At 46.6% G+C, this 26,933-nt stretch overlaps 1 protein-coding gene across 1 annotated transcript in view; it reads right to left on the bottom strand.

Annotated features, from left to right (window-relative positions):
* Positions 1–26,702, bottom strand: part of ITGB3 (integrin subunit beta 3) — a 63,835-nt gene extending 37,133 nt beyond the window's left edge. Inside the window, exons 1-2 of the mRNA XM_083407647.1 lie at positions 26,258–26,702; positions 7,840–7,928 (exon numbers count right to left, since the gene is read on the bottom strand). Of these exons, the coding sequence (XP_083263773.1) occupies positions 7,840–7,928; positions 26,258–26,321 (153 nt within the window). The 5' untranslated portion in view covers positions 26,322–26,702. The remainder of the gene's footprint in view (positions 1–7,839; positions 7,929–26,257) is intronic.
* Positions 26,703–26,933: the final 231 nt, after the last annotated feature.

Here is a 26,933-nt window from a genome sequence, read left to right as displayed (position 1 = left end):
ATGTGTTTCAAATGTGCTTTAAAGGTATGGTTTACACAGCCTGATTCTGGGTATGAAAGCCCAGTTCCCACATTGTGTTAAAGGTAAAGGTAAAGGGACCCCTGACCATTAGGTCCAGTCGTGGCCGACTCTGGGGTTGCAGCACTCATCTCGCTTTATTGGCCGAGGGAGCCGGCGTACAGCTTCCGGGTCATGTGGCCAGCATGACTAAGCCGCTTCTAGCGAACCAGAGCAACACACGGAAACACCGTTTCCCTTCCCGCGGGAGCGGTACCTATTTATCTACTTGAACTTTGACGTGCTTTCGAACTGCTAGGTCGGCAGGAGCAGGGACCGAGCAACGGGAGCTCACCCCGTCGCGGGGATTCGAACCGCCGACCTTCTGATCGGCAAGTCCTAGGCTCTGTGGTTTAACTGTACCTTAAAACAAACTATGGTTTAGGGTGCCTGAGCAGTGTGCTTAGTGCACTCTGCACAAACAGCTGCCATGGCATTCTTGCCCCAATCCTGCTACAACTGACTAAAAAACAAAACAATGCAGAGTCTGGCTTGCTCACACAGTCCGAACCAGGCTTGTGGTTTGTTTCCTCCCAAAGTAGCCATGAGCAATAACCACGGGGTGCAGGTGGTGTCAACAAGCCAGTCTCTGGCTTGTTTTGCCCATGACACTTTAGCAAACTAGAGTGTGGGAAGAGGATTGTGGGAACTTTTGAGCAGTGGTGCACCAACACACTGCTAGTCCACATCAAACCAGTTTGTTTGTTTGTTTGAAACTATGGCTTAATCGGTGCAAAATGGTCCACCGCGACTAATCTGTGTTGCGTCACTTTGAGTACACACCCAGGGAATTGGACTCGGGGGTTGGACTCGATGACCCTTGTGGTCTCTTCCAACTCTATGATTCTATGATTCTATGATTCTATGAATTATAGGGGAGGGAAATGACATACAGTGGTACCTCGGGTTAAGTACTTAATTCGTTCCGGAGGTCCGTTCTTAACCTGAAACTGTTCTTAACCTGAAGCACCACTTTAGCTAATGGGGCCCCCTGCTGCCGCCGCACTGCCAGAGCACGATTTCTGTTCTCATCCTGAAGCAAAGTTCTTAACCTGAGGTACTATTTCTGGGTTAGCGGAGTCTGTAACCTGAAGCGTATGTAACCTGAAGCTTATGTAACCCGAGGTACCACTGCACATTATAGTGTGGTGCTAGATTAGGACCATGGCCATCTTTCCCCGGGGGTGCAAGGGATGTGGGGCACCCGGGTGCTGAATTCTGGGGCCACCAGGCGCCCGCCACTGAAGCCGCCTAAGCTCTTAACTATCAACCTGTTATGAAATAATTTTGATCAAGCTAGAAAAACAAAATACGAATATATCCAGGTATTACCGAAATGTATACCTACTGTTTCACTAAAGGACTTTCGACTTTGTGCGCTCATTTACCAAAGATGCGCTGCGCCTGCGGCGGTGCTTGTCAGACTCAACGGTGACACTTGTCGTTCTCAACGGCGCCATGCACACGAAATTAACTCTTACATCAAAATATTATGTTACGTATTGTACTGAGCTGCTATGCGGCAGCACCTTTGACACGACTGATCTCAAGGTGCCGCTGACCCCAAGTGAAACGTTGCAAATTGCATTTTAATTTCATCACTTACAGTTCAAATTCGTTTAGAGAAATCGTTAAAAAAAAAGTCTGACATAAGCATAATAAAAGTTAATTTGGGGGCTAAACTAAATTTGGGGGCGATGGGCGGTTCTTTGCACCCCGGCGGCGCATATGCTAAAGACGGCCCTGATTAGGACAGTGGAGATCCGGTTTCAAAAGCCCAACCAGTGGCGTAGCGTGGGGGGTGCAGCAACATCTGGGGGGCGCTCTCTCGCACTCGCAGCTCTCTGCCCCTACCTGGCTCACTCACTCTCTCTCACTGCAGTGCTGGCTGTGCGAATCCGATCCGAGCCGCCGGGTCGCCGCCCACTGTGGAGGGGAGGGTGCCAGGCGTGCGGTGCGGTGCGGAGAGAGAGCGAGGGACTATCTGGGGGAGGGACAGTGCAGCGGGGGGGGGGGGCGCAAATTACTTGCCTTGCCCCAGGTTAGGGGGCGCAAATTACTTGCCTTGCCCCGGGTGCTGACAACCCATGCTACGCCACTGAGCCCAACTCAACCATGAAACTCAGCCACACACATGTGATTGCCACTGAGCTGAGCCCAGGATGGTTGGTCTTGGGGTGAGGTAGGGGAATCTTTAAACACAACCTTTTCCAGAGAGAAAAAAGAGCCCAGTGAGGAAGACACAAGTAAAACCAAATGTGTTCCAACTGCCTAGCCATTTTTCTGTTAACTGAAACAGCCAGTTATTCTGTACAGTTTCCTTGCCCAGTGGCTGGGAAGATAAGAACAAAATTGGCTACCCACAACAATTCCTTCCTGGAGTTGCCTGCTACTGCCAGCTGGCATTGAGGAATGGGACTGCCCTTTCTCCTCCAGACTGTTCCCCCCACCACCACCTTTAATTTTAAAGTGAAGGTCAGGAACCCAACAATGTGTGAAACATTTTTCTTTGTAATAGTAAGAAATACTTTGCACTTATATAGCTTTTGAAGCATTTCACACGTGTGACCTTGTCATCTTGAAGGCAGAGCAATATTATTGCACCCATTTTGCAGATGAGGATAATCGGGGTGCATGTGTGAGCAGCTGGGAGAGAGTGGCTCCCTTAAAGCACACCCCAAAAAGAATCATGGGGACTGTAGTTTGTTAAAAGTTGGTGGGAATTATGTCCCTGAGAGAGGTAAACTACAGTTCCCAGGATTCTTGGGAAGGGGTATACTTGAAATGTATACAGTGGTGCCCCGCAAGACGAATGCCTCGCAAGACGGAAAACCCGCTAGACAAAAGGGTTTTCCGTTTTTCAATGCTCTTCACAGGACGAATTTCTCTATGGGCCTGCTTCGCAAGACGAAAATGTCTTGCGATTCCTGGGGGTTTTTTTTCGCTCTCCACCCCCTTTTTCTAAGGCACTAAGCTGCTAATAGCCTTTTAGCAGCTAATCCGCTAATCCCTTAAGCCTTTAATAGCCGCTAATAGCCGCTAAACCGCTAATAGCGCTAATCCGCTAATCCGCTAATCCGCTAATGGGCTTGCTTCGCAAGACGAAAAAAACCACTAAACGAAGAGACTCACGGAACGGATTCTTTTTGTCTTGCGAGGCACCACTGTAGTGTCTTTGCAGCCTGAGGTAAGAAAAAATATGTATTTCTGTGCAGAAGAGAGAGAGAGATGCAAAAGGAGGGCGTGTGTTTTTTCCCTTCAAATAAGGCAGACAAGAAGATAGAGGGCCGTAGGGAGCGAGGGAGGAAACTTTCATTTGCTAAATTAAGACAACATGTGAGGAAGTTACCCTGCTAACAAGTTTTGCACCTCAGGGGACCTGACTTTTGGTGAGAGGCGGGAGACAGCTCCTTTGCTAATTGCCACATCTCTTCAATAAACAGACCCCGAGGCCTGGCGGGGGAAAATATTGCCATTTTTGGAAACGCTTGTCAGAGGTAAGCAAAACAGCTCCGTAGCCATAGCTGCTGTCTAGGAACACGGGATAAACGCTGAGGCAGCTGTGGGAGCGGGGAAAAGTGGTGACGTATTGGCTTGAGCCAGCCAATACTTTGCTTTTTAAAAAAGTTTCCCCATCATATTACACACAAAACTGGCAAGTATTTCTGGCACGGGGCCTTGTGGCCCAGCCACCACACGCCCACAAATATCTCATCACGTAATCAACAGCCAGGATGTCTGGTGAGCTGTTAAGGCACAAAAACCGAGGCAAACACCTCAGTTCGCTGTGACAAGAATTATGAGGGATCCTGGGTTTCCCGGTTAACCCTTTCTACTTATTGCCGAAGAATTGATGCTTTTGAATTATGGTGCTGGAGGAGACTCTTGAGAGTCCCATGGACTGCAAGAAGATCAAACCTCTCCATTCTGAAGGAAATCAGCCCTGAGTGCTCACTGGAAGGACAGATCCTGAAGCTGAGGCTCCAATACTTCGGCCACCTCATGAGAAGAGAAGACTCCCTGGAAAAGACCCTGATGTTGGGAAAGATGGAGGGCACAAGGAGAAGGGGACGACAGAGGACGAGATGGTTGGACAGTGTTCTCGAAGCTACCAGCATGAGTTTGACCAAACTGCGGGAGGCAGTGGAAGACAGGAGTGCCTGGTGTGCTCTGGTCCATGGGGTCATGAAGAGTAGGACACAACTAAACGACTAAACAACAACAACTTATTTTCATGCCAACCACACCATCCCTACGCTACACAACAGTGATGGGTAGTTTTTGACAACCGCACCCCTATGTTGCTGGACTGCAACTTCTGTCATCCATGCCCTGCACAAGCAATGGTCAGGAACAATGGGCTTTGGAGTCCAAGGGCATCTGAGAGGGTCACAGGTTAGTCAACCTCTCAGCTATGCAAAGGCAGCTCATCTTCTGTGGAAAAGGCACTAGCTCATTATATGCAGACTTCACAGCGAAGGTTCAAGTTACAAGAGATTCCAACCACCTGCACTGTGTGACCTAGTTGAGATTCCTATATTTCAGGGGGTTGGACTAGATGACCCTCCAACTCTACGATTCAATGACTCTATACAGTTGTACCTTGGAAGTCGAACAGAATCCGTTCAAGAAGTCCATTCGACTTCCATAACGTTCAGAAACCAAAGCGCTGCTTCTGATCGGCTGCAGGAAGCTCCTGCAGCTAATCGGAAGCCCCGTTGGACGTTTGGCTTCCAAAAATAGTTTGCAAACCGAACAGTCACTTCCGGTTTTGCGATGCTTGGGAGCCAAAACGTTCGGGAACTAAGCTGTTGGACTTCCAAGGTATGACTGTACCTGTGTCTGTGCAGCAGCACATTAGACTACAGGTGGGCAGCTACATGATTTGATCATCTTCTATAATAATAATAATTTCTTTATATCCCACCCATTTGGCTGGGTTTCCTCAGCCGCTCTGAGGAACTGGGCTACTCCCAGCCTAGTTCTTCTCCAGGGGGCATACTGGTGAGTTTGCTTTGGAAGTAAGCCACTGGAGGCTGTCATTTTGTAATATTTGCGTTTATTTATGAAGGCTGAACTCAACTCAAAATTTGCTGCCCTTTTGTGACACCCCAAACCAGCTGTGTCAATTGGCCTAGCGGCCCTGTTGCAGAGGATTCTGGGATGTGTTCTAGTGCTCCAATCTCAGTTCATCTGGGGGCATTGTCCAGACTTGCTGGGGCTCACTTCCAGGACAGAAGAATGCATCGCAGAACACACCCAACAACGTTGTCCTGCAGATGTGCGGTGGAGGGGAAGATCGGTAGTGATCGCAAGCTGCACTGGGGAGAGGTTTTGCCTACCATTACTGATCTTCTCAATGACCGGAAAATTGCTTAGGAAAACAGTTCCTGCCAGTGAAAGACACTGAATGGCCTTTGGAATGCATAAACTCCTTCCAAAATGTAATACAGTGGTACCTCAGGTTACATACTCTTCAGATTGCAGACGCTTCAGGTTACAGACTCCACTAACCCAGAAATAGTACCTCGGGTTAAGAACTTTGCTTCAGGATGAGGACAGAAATCGTGCTCCGGCGGCACGGCAGCAGCAGGAGGCCCCATTAGCTAAAGTGGTGCTTCAGGTTAAGAACAGTTTCAGGTTAAGAACAGACCTCCGGAATGAATTAGGTACTTAACCCGAGGTACCACTATATATTGCTCCAGCAATTCAAAATGAATTAATGTGTTCAAATGGACATTTGGTGTCATTTTTTAAAAAAACTGTCTCCATTAGTGAGAACCGCTTGCTAAGTGATCTTCAAACTTTGCGTTCATGGAAATACGTTTAAATGGCATGGAATGGATCAACGCCGCTTATTTGCTCTGGGGCAAGACACAGATGGAGCTAATTAATGCAGCAGCTTGTGATTACTCTTGCAGCTTTTGGTGGGCAGACATCTGGTGGTTCCCTCTTTGCCTACAGCGAGCTACTCCGATGCATCATCAGTTGATTAAAAATGTCCTGGGAGCATATTCAAAAAAAGCTTTTGCTTCTTTTCCAAAGAGCCAGCAAGCTTTGCTGTTTGGGAGTTAACAGCCACAAAAAACATTCTTCAGATACTGCAAGAGGATTCCACTGTTAATTGGGCTTTCATTATTTTAAAACAAGACATTCTTCAGATTTCTTTGACATCTCTGTCCAGCGGTCTCTGCACCCCTCCCACTACCATGTCTTTTCCTTGGTGCTTCTAGAAGAGGAATTGCAAGTGACCCATTGCGTTTTCCCTGTGTGTTTAATCGCACTGCTATACGCTCCTTTCGCTGCAATGGGTGTGACATTTGAAATGTGAACATTCCATGTCGTCATAAAAACTTATCCAGCTTATCTCAGCAAATAAGCACATAGTTCCAGAACTCCCAGACCATTACTGCACGATCTGATGCTTTGTTTTGTTTTGTTCTGTTTCTTTTAGGTAGTATTTTAATCTTATTTTGTACTTGGTTCATTTTATGATAACAACAATTCCTGGCCCCAGCAGATCTGCGTGGGCCCCCTCCTGATGGCATTCCGATGCCACTTAAAATATTTTTTGTTCCAGCACAGCTTTGGCTCGTCTGGTATTTTGATGTACAGTGGCACCTTGGTTCTCAAACGCCTTGGTACTCAAACAACTTGGCACCTAAACACTGCAAACCCGGAAGTAAGTGTTCCGGTTTGCGAACTTTTTCAGAAGCCGAACGTGCTCCATTTGGAGCATCACACTTCCGTTTTGAGTGTTACGCTGAGGTCTGTCTGATTTTGCTATTTATTTTGCGTTTTTGTGGCTCTTTTTGTTTTGTTTTTGTGACTGTGTGGAACCCAGTTCAGCTATTGATTGATTGTGTGACTGCAGTACCTTGTTTGATGCTTTCATTTTATGGATCAATGGTCTCATTAGATAGTAAAATTCATGTTAAATTGCTGTTTTAGAGGTTGTTTTTAAAAGTCTGGAACAGATTAATTCATTTTGCATTACTTTCCATGGGAAAGGATGCCTTTAATTTGGAACGCTTTGGTTTTGGAACAGACTTCTGGAATGGATTAAGTTTGAGAACCAAGATACCACTGTACTTTGGATTCCCTCTCTCTCTCTCGTTGTTGTTTATCTGCTGCTCATCTTTTTGTTACTTAATTGTTTTAATAATATGTTTTGTTTATATATATATAGAGAGAGAGAGAAGACAGGAGTGCCTTGTGTGCTCTGGTCCATGGGGTCATGAAGAGTTGGACACGACTAAACAACAACATATTTATTGATGTTAAGCTATCTTGGGCATTGCAATTTGAAATGGTACAGTGGTTATAAATGCTTGAAATAAATGAATAGATAGGGAGCTCAGGCAAGATCTAGCCGACACCCAAGAACCGCAAGATCAATTAGGGGAAGGTACATGGTATAATGGACTCCCATGGACTGCAAGAAGATCAAACCTCTCCATTCTGAAGGAAATCAGCCCTGAGTGCTCACTGGAAGGACAGATCCTGAAGCTGAGGCTCCAATACTTTGGCCACCTCATGAGAAGTGAAGACTCCCTGGAAAAGACCCTGATGTTGGGAAAGATGGAGGGCACAAGGAGAAGGGGACGACAGAGGATGAGATGGTTAGACAGTGTTCTTGAAGCTACCAGCATGAGTTTGACCAAACTGCGGGAGGCAATTGAAGACAGGAGTGCCTGGCGTGCTCTGGTCCATGGGGTCATGAAGAGTTGGACACGACTAAACAACAACAACAACATGGTATAATCTTGGTTTTTTCCTCACCTCCTGGGAACACCAGGCACATTGTGGGTTCACTGCCAAGCACTGCTGACATGAGTTTACTCCTCGTGTAGTACAGATGTCGTCGTCACCTGAAGAAGAAAAGGCAGACAAGAATTGGACCACAGTTTCAAACAGCATTTTCATGGGTCATGGGTGGTAAGAAAACTACATATGACCAGTCCACGCTTATGGATCTGCAAGGGGGGCCCTGCTAATAGTTCCATTTTATCCACCGCTTGTAGCACAGTGACTTATAGCAGGGCCTTCTTTGTCATGGCTCCCCAACTGTGGAATTCCCTCCCGGTGGAGATATGTAGACCTGTCTTGTTGATGTATTTTTTCAGCATCTACTGAATAGGCCTGGGCAATGAATCGATACATCTTCCAGGACCAAATGATGCTCCTTCCTTTTCAACATCACAGTGTATCACTATATCATGATGTTTAGATACATCGCAATGTTGAAAAGCTGATATCGCCCAGCTGTACTACTCAAGACTTCTTTCTTTGGCCTGGTCTTTGTGGGCTCATAATACGATCCATTTATTGCTGTGTCATCACATGTTATGGCATTGGTGGTTCCTTATATACCAGTTGTACTTCTGTTGTTGGTATTTTATCAGAAACTGCAAACGCACACAACGCGGAAACTTCGGTTAATAATAATAATAAATTTATTTATACCCAACCCTCCCCAGCCAGAGCCAGGCTCAGGGTGGCTAACACCAGTAAAATTACAATAAAAACATAATGGGGGGGACCCAATTTAAAATATAGGTTAAAATACAATTTAAAATGAAGCCTCATTTTTGAAGTAGCCCATAGATCAAAACCATAAGGGGAGGGAAACATAAGGGTCAGACTGAGTCCAAACCAAAGGCCAGGCGGAACAGCTCTGTCTTGCAGTCCCTGCAGAAAGATGTCAAGTCCTGCAGGGCCCTGGTCTCTTGAGACAGAGCGTTCCACCAAGTGAGGGCCAGTACTGAAAAAGCCCTGGCCCTAGTTGAGACCAATCTAACCACCTTGCGACCTCCAAAGTGTTGTCATTTGTGGACCCTAAGGTCCTCCGTGGGGCATACCAGGAAAGGCGGTACCGTAGGTATGTGGGTCCTAGGCCGCATAGGGTTGAAGGGTGATCTAGAAATCTGACGATAAATGAATACAGGAAGTTGAATACAAGAAGCTGACAAAAAGGCGAACTTGTCTCTAATATCTACAGCAAATAACATGAATATTTTAATGGGGAGGGAAGACTGTTAACCTTCTTCAGATAGATTCCTAAACTGGATATGCTAATCTGTACCACAGGTTTCAAAAATCAGGATTCAAAAATGTGATACCTGAACAAATTTCCACTTTCAATTTCAACCTCGGGTTGGGGGGGAAGAGTTCAAACACTAATAATAAATCTTGAACTTCAGCCAAAAAGAGTACCAAATATGACATTTCTCTGTCCTCAAAGGACCTCACTTTTCACACTCCAGTCCCCATGTGTTAATTTCTGATTTTATTTTTAAAGTCCAGATTTTGAATTGAGGCAAAATTTTAAGGTCTCACCATTTCTCTCCCCCCCCCCCAAGTCACTACACCCCTCCCTGTGCTCCTTTAAATTTTACAAGACTAATCTGGAAACATACCTAGGAGATTTTATCTTCAAGGGAATGCACTAAATACTGCTTGCTGAAGGTTTTCGCAGGAGGATTCCAGCATAACTGGAGCTATGCATTCCTCGGGGAATTATCAGCAATATCTGAACAGCAGCACAGAAAGAAAACCAGTGTATTCACATAGCCAAACTCCCCTTATCTTAGTGATGCCCTTCGCTTGGAAAGACGACAGCAATTCCGAACTGCTCCACGCATTAGGTAGCAGGAAACCCGTGTTGTACAGTTATTAAGTGCTACTCCAAAATGTGAGAGTGAGCTTATGTCATCCACACGCCTCAGCTATCAGAAGCTGGGGAAACCTTAATATAGACACTCAAGGGCTCATCCACACTTGTCCCGAGATTCCTAGGCACAGGTCAGAGGTTTTTCTTTCATCCTGCTGCTTTCCCCAGGACTCAGTGAGGCTGAGAAGGGCATCTTGTCATCTGGGCAGCCCAAGATGGGTCCAGGCGGGACCCATTACTTACATCAGAGGAGCCTACACAACACAAAACACTGTTGCTGTATGTAGGGGTTTTTTTATTTGCTTTTTATCTTATATTTTGGAAATGTACATCCAGTTTTTTCCCTTTAAATTTTTTGGGGGCCACCAAGAGAATGGGGCCCTGAGCTACCATTTTTTCGTCTTGTGAATTTTTCGTCTTGTGAATTTTTCGTCTTGCGAAGCACGGTTTCCCATAGGAAATGCATTGACGGTTTCCCATAGGAATGCATTGACGGTTTTAAGAAAAAGGCGCAAGACGTTTTCGTCTTGCGAAGCAAGCCCATAGGGAAATTCGTCTTGCGAAGCAACTCAAAAAACAAAAAACTCTTTCGTCTTGCGAGTTTTTCGTCTTGCGAGGCATTCGTCTTACGAGGTACCACTGTACAGCTGTGGGGTGGACTGCGAGTCCATTGGACTGGATTTGAACCCAGGGCTCCCAAATCACCAGACTCACCGTAGGCGAGTGGGCCCTGCTACCTACAATGATTTCGACAGCAGGCCTCTTTTAAGGGAGAGGTGGGGCAGACAGCACTTCGGAGTCTCCACTAGCTCCTTGTTTATCTCTATAATTGCTTTTCTTCCTTTGTTCAGGCACAAGCACCCCCTCCTCTAATAACCACCTTGGACTGCTGACTCACAGGCTGTGGCTTCTGCAGCTCCCAGCTCTGGAGATTACGCAGCTTCCTCAGAAACTGTTGATTAACAGCCCAGAGTTATTATTAACTCCACATTGGCTTGTCTATGGAAGACTGCCACCCTCCCGCTATGTTTCTTTCTTACTGCGTCTGTGGGCTTGCATAAAGATTTCTCACCAGTTTATACTAAGTTTTTTCCCTCCCCGTCTCCTTGTCCATAGTTTAGGAGCTGACAAATCCATATGTATGAATAAGTTCTCTTTTGCCTTATCAGGAAACACAAAGAACTGCTGGTTGTTGTTTTTTAAAATGACAAATAAAATGTGGGTGTAATATGGGCAATACAGATACAGAAGCAAAAACAGGAGACAAAGAGGGAATGTGGGGACGGGGAACAAAGAGATAGCACTGAAGAGGCTTTCGCAAGTTCTCTCTTTCTCCAAAACCACAAGGATTATAAACTCGTGGGCATAATTCACATCCCACGGACGTCAAGGTTAAAACCTTGCCCATTTATTGTAATGAAGCTAGGCTGACGCTACTCTGGCTACACACAAGAGTCACAGAAGTGTCGTTCTCCCCATGAAACGCTAAGCTGCAGTTTCAATAGCACCACCAACCTTCGCAAAGTTTAGAAACTTGTGGGGAAAGAAAAGGAAAGCTGGGAGTCTCCACAGATCCAGCTTCCACAACAGGGAGTTCTGTATGTTCTCAGGGACTGGAGATCTCGAACGCAAGCAGCCAGGGCCGGCCCGAGACATTTCGGCACCTGAGGCAAACCCCAAAATGGGGCACCCACCATATGCACCGGGGAAGGAGGAATGAATGAAGACTGGAGAAAGCTGGATATCAGGATCTGTTTGGGGACCCTGCCGCCTGAGGCAGTCTCCTCACCTGGCCTCATGGTTGGGCCGGGCCTGCAAGTGGCTATTATTGCTAGAGTTTGAGGAGCGGCGTGACGGAAATATTTGACAAATAAGGGCAACTTCATATTCCCCTAGCCATTGCATTTAAGGTCCTTACTGCGGTCAGAGATTAGGCTAAACCCAGATAGATCCTCTTGCCCCCGTTTCCACTGTGAAAGGACATTTCCAGTCACCTGGTGATAGTGGAAACCCAGAGGAATCATGGTTTTCTGAATCATACCACACCCATTGAGCAGCCCACGTGAAGAACCATCACCAAATCAAGGTTTCTGAGTAACAGACTGTGATGTGCTGATCATTCATATGTCTGGCTCATGAGGTGTGACTGGCACCAAGTGATGTGAAGCACACTCTCCACCCTTCTTATTCCATGCTTTCTGTCTTTCCAAAAGCTCAGTGTTTCATGTTCTCCCCCTTTGGCCATGCTAAGTCCTGGAATTAGATCTTGTCTTCGCTCCATTGAGCCACCTCTCCTCCACAACAAGGGGAATCTTCCCTGCCCTGCCTTCCTTGATGTTCCTCAGGTGTCTCACAACAACCCTCAACTCTGACAACACTGTTAGGAGCTTGTAAAAAAACAACCCAAAAAACCAACCCCAACAATCCTCTCTTCCAGTCCTGCCCATCCAAAATAGACTGCAAGCCCTCAGAGCTGAGACTGAACACATTTCTATGTTTTGTATCATGCTGATGCTAAACATAAAAAAAAAATTAAAAAAAAAATAAAAAATAAAAAGAAGTAATCAACTTCTTTAGGAGACTCCTTGTTATCACAATAGTACGATAAGGATTCAGCTAACAATTGGATATATTTATCACATTCAGATACCCACTCTTCTTTAAAGGAATTCAAGGTGGGTATACACTCCCCCACTTAATTTTATCCTCTCAACAACCCTGTGAGGTACGTTAGGTAAGTAAAGCTGTGTTTTATTGACAGGGGCTCACATGCTTTGTACAGAACATTAACTCCCTCCACAAAGAAAACTAGACTTCCCCCAAATAATAATAATAATAATAATAATAATAATAATAACAACTACTAATAATAATAATACCATCACCGCTATCATATGTCATCAAGGAGCATTCAGTCACACGAAACAGTTCCGTTTGTTCCTAGTTCAATCCAAATTTAGACAGAGCTTGCCCTTGTATCCCAACAATCTGCGGATTCCCAGTCCCCCTCCCTTATCAAATTGTTGCAGCAGTGACAACTCTAGTGAGGCAGCAATACATGGCAAGCAAGCAAGAAGGAAAGCATAGAGGCCTCTCCCCTCTAGCTGGGGAAATGTTTCCCTCCCCTCAAAGGCTCTTAACTTGCCTTGCTTCAATGTATTGCAGCCTGAGCTTGCTGTCAGTGCAATTCCATCCTGGTAAGGAAAGGAAAGAAAGAAAGGGAGTAGGAGGGGAATTCTTCTGTGGTTTGGATGTAAACCTGAGTAGGAGAAGAATTTGGGGGTCAACGCTGTGCAATTCCAGCCTCCCTCTGTTTCTCTCTCACACACGCATAAACAATTCTCTGAGTCATACACACACCTCTTCTGAGCTGTGGCCTGATAGCGGTCATACATTCAAGTATATTAGCCGTCTTCAGGGTTAGAATTTTACTTGTTTTGTAAACTGAAAGCAGAGGTGGATCCTGCATGCAACACCAATGTTTAGAGTAAAGGGAAAGGGACCCCTGGCCATTAGGTCCAGTTGTAACCGACTCTGGGGTTGCGGCGCTCATCTCGCTTTACTGGCTGAGGGAGCCGGCATACAGCTTCCAGGTGAGGTGGCCAGCATGACTAAGCCACTTCTGGCGAACCAGAGCAGCGCACGGAAACGCCGTTTACCTTCCCACCAGAGCGGTACCTATTTATCTACTTGCACTTTGACGTGCTTTCGAACTGCTAGGTTGGCAGGAGCAGGGACCAAGCAACGGGAGCTCAGCCCGTCACAGGGATTCAAACTGCCGACCTTCTGATCAGAAAGTCCTAGGCTCTGTGGTTTAACCCGCAGCGCCACCCGCGTCCCTAATGTTTAGAGTACAGTCTTGCAAATAATCACACAGAACAGCAGTGGGGAACATTTGGCCATTCAAACCTCAGCTGAACTTCAGTTTCCAGCATCCCTGACCATTGGCCATGTTTGCTGAGGCACATGGGAGTTGTAGTCCAGCAACATATGCAGAGCCAACTGTTCCCTGTCCCTGATATTAGAAGGCTAGAAAACAGTGCTGGGTGGGGAATCCACACAGACTGGGCTAATTCATAGTCCAAGATAATCTGCAAAGCAACAAACTCTAAAAAGACTAAGGTCACTTGCAAATGACCGGCTTATTCAGCATTAATTAGACAATGTTGCATCAAGCAACTGCTATTCCAGACTTCCCAGTCCATTGCCTTAACCATTTCCTGCTTGCAAAAAGTCCAGTTGGGTGGGGTGAGCGTTATCATGCAGGACTTCCAAATCAACTCTAATTGCACAATCTGAATTTCCAGGCATGTGACTGAATCCCACCCAAGAAACAGAGCCCGGAAGTGCCCATATGGAAGCATCACACCTGCAACACGGTTGCGGGTTGAGACCCCGAAACCACCCCCTCGGCATTGAATGAGACACAAGGACACGGATATTAGGTTAATGTTATTGGGCAAAATTTGGCCACAACTTTATTGGTTACAGAATGTGAGTGGTATTGGCTTAGGCAATGGAGTTGACCCAACTATATCTGACTCCCGCCCGTCATGCGGGGAGTCCGGTAAGGGAGAGCCAGAATGGTGTAGTGGTTAAGAGCGGTGGACTCGTAATCTGGTGAACCAGGTTTGATTCCCTGCTCCTCCACATGCAGCTGCTGGGTGACATTGGCTAGTCACACTTCTCTGAAGTCTCTAAGCCTCACTCACCTCACAGAGTGTTTGTTGTGGGGGAGGAAGGGAAAGGAGATTGTTAGCCACTTTGAGACTCCTTAAGGAGAGCGAAAGGTGGGATATCAAGTCCAAACTCCTCCTCCTCTTCCTCTTCTTCTTCTTCTTCTTCTTCTTCTTCAACCACTGATAGGGGGAGTCCGCTGATGCAAACCAACTCAAACTCCCCCAGGGTTCCTGACGGGGTTGTGTCATGGCCCTAGCCCAGTCCCGGACTTCGGACAAGATCCACACCCCCGGATTCCTTCAAAGGAATACCCTTAAGCTTGGAGGGGCAGGTGATGGCCACACCTCCCCTCCTCCATCATAAGATCAACCAATGCCTAACAGCCAAATCTTACAAAGTTGTGACAATTGCTACGAGGTACGTGAAAACCAAATGGCCCTTGCACATCTGCCAAGTGGAAAAATTCCTACCAGGCCCCTCAGTGGCGACCAACCCCATAGCAACGCCAATGTCAAAGCCTGCAAATTAGGGAGGGCAGGTGGGAGTTTGAGGAAGCGAGCCGAGAAAGAAAGCTCTCTGGCTCACGGCTTTGTTTAAATGGGGCCTGGCCACACCTTCCCAGCCAGCGGATTGGCTGGCTGGGTGATGGCATGACAGGGAGCCTCTGGGTTTGGATTTGGATTTTAGATTTGATACCCCGCTTTATCAGTACCCTAAGGAGTCTCAAAGTGACTCACAATCTCCTTACCTTTCCTCCCTCACAGCAAACACTCTGTGAGGTGAGTGGGGCTGAGAGACATCACAGAAGTGTGAATAGCCCAAAGTCACCCAGCAGCTGCATGTGGAAGAGTGGGGAATCGAACCCAGTTCACCAGATTACGAGTCCACTGCTCTTAACCACTACACAACACTGGCTCCCAGTCCCCCGCCCCTGGAGGGGAGTTGGTGGCCACGTTGTCCACCGCAACTCTTCCCCCTGCTAAGTGGAGCGGATTTCCCCTGCGCAATTTATCTTGGCTCTGGTTTGCCATGATGCCCCATTCTCCCTTTGCTGCCCTTTCTGCCCATGTTGTGCATAATACAAAGCACAGCACCGGAACAATAAGATAAGGGAAAATCCAAAGAGATTGTGCCATATGAACGAATGACTGAACAAATGCATGGAGGAAACAATAAGTATTCAGAGCGAAGAGGTCCAGCTAAATAAACATGTGACTGGTCCAAAATAGATGTGGAAAGGCCCATCCTGATTCAACCGTCCAGCTCACTGACACATAAAGCACACCCTCCAACATTTCTGTGATGAAAACAGGGACGTCCTATTCTATAATATTAATACCGTATTGGCCTGAATATAAGCCTCACATTTTTCCACAAATTCCGACCGTGAAACGCTAAAGTGCGGCTAAAATTCGTGACCTTACAAAAACTGGCTTTGACGATATCGCTGCTGAAACAGACATACGGTAAAACAGAACGGGTGTGAGTGCCTGCGGAATTTTAAGGGAGCGGTTTATATTCAGGTATTGTCTTTTTTTAAACCCCCCCCCCCTTGAAAGGTGTGGCTTATATTCAGGTGCGGCTTATATTTGGGCCAATGCCGTAATAATTATATTATTTATACCCCGCCTATCTGACTGGGTTGCCCCAGCCACTCTGGGCAGCTTCCAACATATATATAAAAAACATAATGAAACATTAAACATTGGGGGGGGGGGGACTTCCCTATACAGGGCTGCCTTCCGATGTCTTCCAAAGGTTGTATAGTTACCTCCTTGGCTGGGTGGTCACAAAACTCCATATACAGTGGTACCTCTGGATGTGAACGGGATCCGTTCCGGAGCCCCGTTCGCATCATGAGCAGAACACAACCCGCATCTGCACGTCTGCGGGTAGCGACTTGCCGCGTCTGCGCATGCGCGAGCGGCGAAACCCGGAAGTAACTCGTTCCATTACTTCTGGGTCACTGCGGAATGCAACCTGAAAAGATTCAACCTGAAGCAAACGTAACAAGAGGAATGACTGTATCCTACAACATTTATCCGATGAAAATAAAGGTGCCTGTCAGGGAACTGCCATCAGTGTCCGAGGGAGAGAGCAAGCTCCGAAGGGATCCCAGAGAGCGTCCCAGGAGTGGGAGGGGCAGCCCATCTTCTGGGGGAGAGAATCAGCGTAGCTCCAGTGGAGAAGGGGGGGAGATGGGGGAATCGGCGAGGCGGTCCCATGACTCCTTGCCGGGGACCAGCGGGGAGAGAAGGGGTCCTCCGCTGCCCACGCCCTCCTTGCACAGAAGGCTTCCGCGCAGGGAAAGTAGGTGGAGACTTGGCGTCAAAGAACTTCTTTGCTGGAAGAAGTTTGAGAAACGCCCACTGACGGATTCTGCCAGCGATTGAGACGGTCACGGGCGAGTGGCTGCCCGGACAGGAAAGGTTCACTCAGGCAACCCAGCCAGACGTTGGGACAAGCTTACGCACGAGCAACCCCTAGAACCATTACAGTGCCCTAAGGAAAAGTGGGACAATCTGAGATCAAATCAGAAACCTGGGCAGCTTCTGTAAATCTCAGACTGTCCCTGGAAAACAGGGACACTTGGAGGGTCCGATAAAGTAGAGGGGAAGGATTTTACTTACAAAGACAACATACAAGAGATGTTGTCCATCACCACCACCACCACCACACACTTTGCTGTCACTTCCTCCAGCCACTTCCCTCCATCCCCAGTTCTGATATATCCTACTCGTTGCTAGATACATGAGCAGGGAAGGCGTATGAAGAGAGACGTGTGTCTGTCACAGCTAATGTGGCCTCAAGAATCATATGATAATCTGTCCCACAAACAGCAAGTTCAGGTAGTGTGTGCCAATAAAATGGGAGTCAGGAAGGCACTCAACACCAAGGCAGGCAGAGGCACAATACTTTTTTTATATACCGTATTTTTTGCTCTATAAGACTCACTTTTTCCCTCCTAAAAAGTAAGGGGGAATGTGTGTGCGTCTTATGGAGCGAATACAGGCTGCGCAGCTATCACAGAAGCCAGAACAGCAAGAGGGATTGCTGCTTTCACTGCGCAGCGATCCCTCTTGCTGTTCTGGCTTCTGCGATTCACAATATTTTTTTTCTTGTTTTCCTCCTCCCAAAACTAGGTGCGTCTTGTGGTCTGGTGCGTCTTATAGAGCGAAAAATAGGGTAAGTTTTGGAAGGAGCCACACCAAAAAAATCACGCATCCACTGTTTCCTGGGGCTGCAATGGTGCAAAAATGTAGTTACAAAGCACAGATCCACATGGATCTTTGCATTGAGTCACCCCAAATTCACCATCAGATCACATGTCTGTGGCCACAGCATGAACCACAAAAATCATACATCCACTATTTTGTTCAGAATATTTTTTTTCTTGTTTTCCTCCTCCCAAAACTAGGTGCGTCTTGTGGTCTGGTGCGTCTTATAGAGCGAAAAATACAGTAATTCAAAAGGCCCCAACACCCACTAATACAGAACACAAAAGGATGCTTGATGGCTTCTCATGAGTCCTGAAATGTTGAGAGTCAATTGAGGAGAACCATCACAAATATACTAAAGTGAGGAGGCGGCAGGAGGGGGATAGATAATTGGCCTGATTGAGCTTCTTACAGCTTAGGGTATCCTGAACAGGAGCATGGCTGACTGGCTGATATTCTCAACACGAGCTCTCTTACTAGGAAGCGAGGATATACTGTATTACAACACACTGTTGTCGATCCCACTTGCACTCAGGCACCAATAAAAAGGAATGGAATGTTCTTATTAGCTGAAGTGATCTCCAGTGCAGGGCACTGTATGTTTCTGTACGCAGCTGTTTGTACAGAAACACAGGGACGAGGCAGAAGACGTGTGGCCTGTTGATGTTTCCGTAGCTGTTCTTTTACTTCACTTCATTAGATGGACGCAAGTGGCAGGATGGCTTAAATCTTTTCCTGTGCGCCATTTGGAAGCTTAAGAGTTAGAAACACAAGATTTGGCTGCATAAGCTCTCAGGTTCATTCCCCAGAGTCTCTGGATAAAAGGATCAAGATGGCTGCAAAGACCTTTCTCTGTTTGAGCCCCCAAAGAAATGTAAAGTACAGTGGTACCTCGGGTTACCGTATTTTTCGCCCTATAGGGCGCACTTTTTCCCCTCCAAAAATGAAGGGGAAATGTGTGTGCGTCCTATGGGGCGAATGCAGGCTTTCGCTGAAGCCTGGAGAGCGAGAGGCATCGGTGCGCACCAACCCCTATTGCTCTCCAGGCTTCAGGAGAGCCGCAGCGCCAGCCCCACAAGGTCGGGGGACAGCGGGGAGGCAGAACGCTGCCATCCCACTGTCTCCCGATGTGTTTGGAGGCTGACAGTGGGGAGACGCATGCTTCTCCCCGCCGCCAGCCCCGCAAGCTCCGGGGACAGCTGGGAGGCGCAGCGCGTCTTCCCGTTGTCCCCGGACCTGGTCTGCAGGCGGGTGGCGGGGAGAAGAGCGCTTCTCCCTGCTGCCGGCCCCACAAGCGCCTGGGGGGGGGAATATTTTTTTCCCTTTATTTCCCCCCAAAAAAACTTGGTGCGTCCTATGGGCCGGTGCGTCCTATGGGGCTAAAAATACGGTAAGTACGTAATTCGTTCTGGAGGTCCGTTCTTAACCTGAAACTGTTCTTAACCTGAGGTACCACTTTAGCTAATGGGGCCTCTCACTGCTGCCATGCTGCCGCAGCACGATTTCTGTTCTCATCCTGAAGCAAAGTTCTTAACCTGAGGTACTATTTCTGGGTTAGCGGAGTCTGTAACCTGAAGCGTATGTAACTTGTGGTACCACTGTATATGAAGATGATGTACAGATGGTATACGACACCAGTGCAGTTAGGGAAAATGTATAAAACTAGCTCAAAATTGTGTTGGAAGCATAAGAAAAAGGAGGGGTCATTTTACCACATGTGGTGGGATTGCAATGAAATTAAGAAATTTTGGGAAATGATATACAATGAATTGAAGAAAATGTTCCATCTAACATTTGTTTAGAAACCTGAAGCATTTTTGTTAGGGATTGTGGGGAAAGACCTGCCAAAGAAGTTGAAAAATATCTTCATGTATGCGACAACAGCGGCGAGCGTCTTAATAGCACAAGGATGGAAGACTGAGGAAATTTCGACCAAAAAATAATGGCAAGAGAAACTGATGGACTATGCAGAACTGGCAAGATTGACACATAAATTGACAAGGATAACTGTGACTTTAAAAAGGAATGGGAATATTTTACAAAGTATCTAAAGATGCAACAAAGTGAATTGGACTCCTTGGCAGGTTTTGAATAAACACTCACAAACTTTTCATTGATAATAACCAGTTAGACAAATTAAGGATTTATACAACTCTGTAACATGCAGAGAATAGTGTTTATAGAGAAATCAGAGATTGGAACTGAGGGAAGTTGGGGGGGCAGGGAGGGGGGGTTGTTTTATGGGAGGGAGGGGAGGGGGAAATGGGGGAATTAAGGATGATATGTTTTAAGATAATATGTTTTGTTTAATTTCCAAAAATAAATAAATAAATAAAGGTCTCCTAAGGGGTGGGGGGAGAAAGAAACTTCAGCTAGTGCAGAATTCAGTGGCCAGGTTGCTCACCGGAGCAAGTGGGTTTGAGCATATTACACCGCTCCTGGTCTTACTGCACTGGCTACCAATTAGTTTCCGGGCCCAATTCAAAGTGCTGGTTTTGACCTACAAAGCCTTAAATGGCTCAGGAACACAATACCTCAAGGACCGCTTCTTTCCATATGAACCTACCTGGACCCTGAGATCATCTTCTGAGTCCCTCCTTCGTGCGCCTCCTCCTTGAGAGCTGCGGAGGGTGGCAACACGAGAACGGGGCCATCTCTGCAGTGGCTCCCCATCTGTGGAATGCTCTCCCCAGGGAGGTTTGCCTGGCGCTTTCATTATACACCTTTAGGCGCCAGGCAAAAACATTCCTTTTTAACCAGGCCTTTGGTTTACATGGTGGCCATCCTATGCCCTTTTAAAATGTGGCTCTTTTCGGGGGGGGGGGTATTGTTCTTCTTTTGATTTAAAATATTGTGATCTGTTCTGTGAACCACCCTGAGACCTCCAGCTATAGAGCAGTGTATAAATTCAATAAATAAATAACAGTCATTACGAAATGCAATTCTGTTTCCACGCTCAATTCCCACCCACATTGTCCTAATTCACTTTCCTGTCCGTCTAGACAACACTTCTGTTAACTATTTGCTCAGGTCAAAGGGAATGAATCAAGACTTCCTTTGGAAGAATTATCAGAATTTGCCAAACCGGTTAACACGCACGTACTCTGCCCAGGACACAATAGGGGTGGGGAAATGAACTATGAATGTCCTATGGGAAAAGGCGGTCACTCCATCTCTCTGCAAACCTAAAATCAATACCTGGCTATATTGTATTAGGGAAAGGAGAATCTCAGCATGCTCTCAGAATTCCAGGAGAGGGGCTAGATCTCTGGAGGTAAACCAGTGCCAAGGTCAAGGTTTCACAGAGCCATAAAACAAATGTAGCCAGTGGCGTAGCGTGGGTTGTCAGCACCCGGGGCAAGGCAAATAATTTCCACCCCCTAACCTGTGGATTTGCGCCCCCTAACCCTACCCCCCAGATGTTGCGCCTGGTGCGGCCGGCCCCCCCTGCACCCCCCACGCTACGCCACTGAATGTAGCTCCAGAAATTACCACAGGAATAGAATGAGATTAAAGTATTTGGCAGGGGTGGAGGCAGTGAGTGGGTGTAAGGAATATTGGCATGTGAACAGCATGCCCATGTTTCAGCAGGGAAGAGACCAAATTTGGGGATGGGACCATCAGAACAAACGCCTCCAACATTTAAAGCAAATAAACCCGGGAACTGTAGTTTACCTCCTCACAAGAGCTATAGCTCCCAGCTCTTTTAATTTTTTTAATTGCCAAGCATGGAAAGCTGAACGCACACAAGTTAAATGCTTGCAAGCTGCTGGCTTGCTGTATCTCAACAACCCATTTGCAAATTTATTATTATTATTATTAATTGGCATCCAAGGATATCATACACAATCTTAAATAGAACGTACAAAGAAAAGGTAAAACTAAGAACAACAACAACCTTAAATAATTATACTGTTATTGATTTAAACTTGTACTTATACGTGTTCTTTTCTTATACTTTCTAACTAAACAAAAATAAACCAAAGTAGAATACAAAAAACTAAACTATGTCGTTTCCCGATGTACTTTACATTTACAACACTGAATGTACTTATTACCTTACTCTTAATATATTTTCTAATACTTTCTTATAACATATTGTACCATTTTTGCTTATTTATCAATGTTTAATTTACACAAGGGTCACTCAAACGCTGCCATAGATGTTATGTCGTTATTATATTTTTGTAGGTATTTCTTGAACATATCCCATTTTTGTGTGAAAGATTGTTTTGTATTTCCCCTTAATCTATTTGTCAATTGAGACATTTCTGCATAGTCTAGTAACTTATTCTGCCATTCCCTTACTGTTGGTACTTTTTCCCCTTTCCAGTTTGATGCAATTGATAACCGGGCAGCGGCTGTCGCATATAATTTTTTTTGGGATATCACTGCCTACAATTCCAAGTGGAAATGCTTCTGGCTTCTTTGAGAATGTTAATTTAAAGATCTTTTTCATCTCATCATAAATGACGTTCCAGAACTCTTTAATTTTTTGGCATGTCCACCATATATGGTACATATCTCCTTTTGTTTCTCCACACGGCCAGCATTTGTCTGAAATATTTTTATATATCTTGGAGAGTTTTGATGGTGTAAGGTACCATCTAATCATAGAATCATAGAGTTGGAAGAGACCACAAGGGCCATCGAGTCCAACCCCCTGCCAAGCAGGAAACACCATCAGAGCACTCCTGACATATGGTTGTCAAGCCTCTGCTTAAAGACCTCCAAAGAAGGAGACTCCACCACACTACACTGCATTTTCATCATGTTTTCTTTAATGGCATAACATGCCGTAAAATTCATGTTAGTTTTCCAAAGGGTTTCCCATTCACTCATCATGATGGTGCGTCCGATGTCTTGCGCCCATTTAATCATAACCGCCTTCACCTCCTCCTCCTTGACATCCCAGTCAAGGAGCAGTCAGTACAGTCTGGAAATGATTTTGGTATTATTACTTAACAATTCCTTTTCTAATTTTGAGGGCTCATTGTTAAATCCGTTATTTTTGTCTTGTTTGAAAGTCTCAAAGAGCTGGTGATATTCTAGCCCATGGGTAGGCAAACTAAGGCCCGGGGGCCAGATCCGACCCAATCACCTTTTAAATCCGGCCCGCGGACAGTCCGGAAATCAGCGTGTTTTTACATGAGTAGAATGTGTCCTTTTATTTAAAATGCATCTCTGGGTTATTTGTGGGGCCTTGCCTGGTGTTTTTACATGAGTAGAATGTGTCCTTTTATTTAAAATGCATCTCTGGGTTATTTGTGGGGCCTTGCCTGGTGTTTTTACATAAGTAAAATGTGTCCTTTTACTTAAAATGCATCTCTGGGTTATTTGTGGGGCCTGCCTGGTGTTTTTACATAAGTAGAATGTTACTTAAAATGCATCTCTGGGTTATTTGTGGGGCATAGGAATTCATTCATTTTTTTTCTTCAAAAAATAGTCCGGCCCTCGACCAGATCTGAGGAACAGTGGACCGGCCCCCTGCTGAAAAAGTCTGCTGACTCCTGTTCTAGCCATCCCATTTGCAAATTTAGTCACTTCCTGACAACTTATTTACCGAGCATTCATTATTTTTGGTGAGAAGATGCATCATGCTTTCTAGGGCATTGCCCCATGACTTTCTTTATCACAAAAAGTCTTGTCTTTGGGGGGAAGCAGGTTTGTTGTGCAACTTTTCCTACTCATCACCTGTAATTGCGCAACCTCAGTTGGCTGGTATGCGATATCGAAAGTAGAGAGAGTCTGGAAGTGCCATTAAGCCGCCCCTGCCTGGAGTCACCTTTTATATTGTTTTGAGAAAAGAAGCGGGCGCTGTTCTGCATGAGGATCCTTCCTCTGATATTATGGGATGGAACGGCAGTTGCCTGGAAGAGCCTGTGGACTGGATGCTGAGCCTTGGACTACTCAAAGTTTCCCGCTTGGACTACTGCAATGCGCTCTACGTGGGGCTACCTTTGAAGGTGACCCAGAAACTACAACTAATCCAGAATGCAGCAGCTGGACTGGTGACTGGGAGCGGCCGCTGAGACCACATAACACCGGTCTTGAAAGACTTACATTGGCTCCTAGTATGTTTCCGAGTACAATGCGAAGTGTTGGTGCTAACCTTTAAAGCCCTAAACAGCCTCAGCCCAGTATACCTGAAAGAGCGTCTCCACCCCCATCGTTCTGCCCGGATGCTGAGGTCCAGCGCCAAGGGCCTTCTGGCGATTCCCTCACAGCGAGAAGCCAAGTTACAGGGAATCAGGCAGAAGGCCTTGTCGGTAGTGGCACCTGCCCTGTGGAACGCCCTCCCATCAGATGTCAAAGAGAAGAACAACTACCTGACATTTAGAAGACATCTGAAGGCAGCCCTGTTCAGGGAACTTTTTAATGTGTGACATTTTAATGTATTTTTAATCTTTGTTGGAAGCTGCCCAGAGTGACTGGGGAAACCCAGTCAGATGGGTGGCGTACAAAAAATAAATTAATATTATTATTGTTGCAAGTTACGACAGGGAGTGTCGAGTCAATAACTGGCCTTAATAGCTCCACAGACGGCATGAATCTTTATAGCGCCAAAAGAAACAGAGGTGCTTCCAGCCGGGACCTTAGGACTGCAAAACGGTCATTCAGACATAGGGTGACCTTGGTCCAGTCGCCATTTCTCAGCTGAACCTACCTCACAAGGTTGTTGTGAGGACGAAACGGGGAGGAGGAGAACCATGTACACTATCTTGAACTTCTTGGAAGATAATTTATAAATGTAATAAATATGTCATAAAATGTATACACTGCTTGATTGGGGGGAAAACCCTCAAAGGGGTTATGGCAAAAGGTATCAGATATGGCAAACGCCATTGACAAGAGTTTTTTTAAACTGATTCAAGTCTTGCTCTTTTGCATGTGGGATTTAATTGCATGCCGGCAAGTTCCAGGTTGTGCAATTATAGGGCTCGTTCACACTTGCGCTTGCCCCACGCTTAGAAAGTAGAGTCCGAGCTGCAAGAAACCTGCATTCCTAAAATACTGTATCAAACTTTTCCGCACTAAGTAAAGTGACAGGGAAACTCAAAGGAATAGTGTGGGATAACAATTGCTTGGCACCGACCTCGTATAACATCCCCGGAACGAATCCGGATGACGGCTCAACAAACAGAAGCAACCTTATTTCTGCAAGAAGGGTGGTAAATCCGGATTAAATTAAATCCTCCCTGGCATTCCGATGCCGCCAAAATAACTTGGACCCTGAGGGGTGGGGTGTGAGGAAGCGCGTCTCTAGGAGGAGAACCTATTCCCAACAAATCACTCATGTCGATCCAGATTCGACCCTTTCCCTAAGACAGGGAGTTGCAAAGGCTTGCTTTGCTCCAAACAGTGATTCAAAGAAAAGAATTGAAAAGATCACACACAAAGTTTCCCTGAAGGAAAGTCGCCTTCCAAGTTTCCCTTCTCGGCTTGCAAAGGAGTCTAAAACTAGGAATATTTCTAGGGAAGGAGATGCGCGAAAAGAGACGGGAGATGCTCGCCAGTGGAAAAGCTCGGAGGAGAGATGCGCCTTTTTTTCACGCCGCTAACTAACTTGCTTCAAACTATGGCAAGTTCTTACAGAAATGGGAGTGCCTGATCACCTCATCTGTCTCCTGAGAAATCTCTATGTGGGACAGGAAGCTACAGTTAGAACTGGATATGGAACAACTGATTGGTTCAAAATTGGGAAAGGAGTACGACAAGGCTGTATATTGTCTCCCTGCTTATTTAACTTATGTGCAGAATTCATCATGCGAAAGGCTGGGCTGGATGAATCCCTAGCCCAAATTAAGATTGCCAGAAGAAATATCAACAACCTCAGATATGCAGATGACACAACCTTGATGGCAGAAAGTGAGGAGGAATTAAAGAACCTTTTGATGAGGGTGAAAGAGGGGGGCACAAAATGTGGTCTGAAGCTCAACATCAAAAAACAACAACGAAGATCGTGGCCACTGGGCCCATCACCTCCTGGCAAATAGAAGGGGAAGAAATGGAGGCAGTGAGAGATTTTACTTTCTTGGGCTCCAGGATCATTGCAGATGGTGACAGCAGCCACGAAATTAAAAGACGCCTGCTTCTTGGAAGAAAAGGAATGACAGACCTAGACAGCATCTTAAAAAGCAGAGACATCACCTTGCCGACAAAGGTCCGTATAGTAAAAGCTATGGTTTTCCCAGTAGTGATGTATGGAAGTGAGAGCTGGACCATAGAGAAGGCTGATCGCTGAAGAATTGACGCTTTTGAATTATGGTGCTGGAGGAGACTCTTGAGAGTCCCATGGACTGCAAGAAGATCAAACCTCTCCATTCTGAAGGAAATCAGCCCTGAGTGCTCACTGGAAGGACAGATCCTGAAGCTGAGACTCCAATACTTTGGCCACCTCATGAGAAGAGAAGACTCCCTGGAAAAGACCCTGATGTTGGGAAAGATGGAGGGCACAAGGAGAAGGGGACGACAGAGGACGAGATGGTTGGACAGTGTTCTTGAAGCTACCAGCATGAGTTTGACCAAACTGTGGGAGGCAGTGGAAGACAGGAGTGCCTGGCGTGCTCTGGTCCATGGGGTCACGAAGAGTCAGACACAACTAAACAACAACAGCGAACTCACTTACCCCAAACCGCGGAGGCGAACAGGATCAGCCCGAAGACACGGAAAGCGGCGATAGCTTTGCCCATGTCGCCGGAGCGGAAGGTTTCCGAGCTGGAGAGAAGTTTTGGCTGCTGCTGCTGCTGCGGAGGAAAAGCCAGGAGCGAGCGGCTCTCCCGAGGCTTCCTCCGCCGAGGATCGGACTTGCTGCCGCCGCCGCCGCCGATGGTGCGTTATGGCGCGCCGGGGCAGGAGGATCCCACGAGCAGGCGAGAGGAAGCAGCTGTCCGACGGGAGTCAGTGGGGCGAGCGGGTGGGTGGGATCGCCCCTGCCTTGGCTCGCAGCTCCCTCCTTCTCCTCCCCGGTCCTCCCCTCCCAGGAAGAAGGGCCTTCCCAGCGCCGCAGAGGGAGCGCGCCTTGCCCGCCCCCTCGGGGACTGGCTCTCCATCCGCCCCTCTTCGCTCTCGCCTTCCCCTGGGCGTTATTTTATATACACACCCCAGATCGGCCCCAAACAGCTTACAATAGGAAAGTCAATACACACAATGAAATAATCTTTCTTCTCTACCTCTTTGGGCTGTGCACATAAATTCCCCCATTACATACAAAGTTTTTCTATGATTATCCTGGACCCTGCCCACCTCTGCAATATCCATAGATAGATGGAGCCAGCCCATGCTAATCGTGCTTCAAGTAGATC

This window comes from Podarcis tiliguerta (genome assembly GCF_965153285.1).
Source record: "Podarcis tiliguerta genome assembly, chromosome: 13".
Lineage (NCBI taxonomy): Eukaryota > Metazoa > Chordata > Lepidosauria > Squamata > Lacertidae > Podarcis > Podarcis tiliguerta.
The sequence above is the reverse complement of the archived record's forward strand: the minus strand, read 5'-3'. Positions and strand labels throughout refer to the sequence as shown.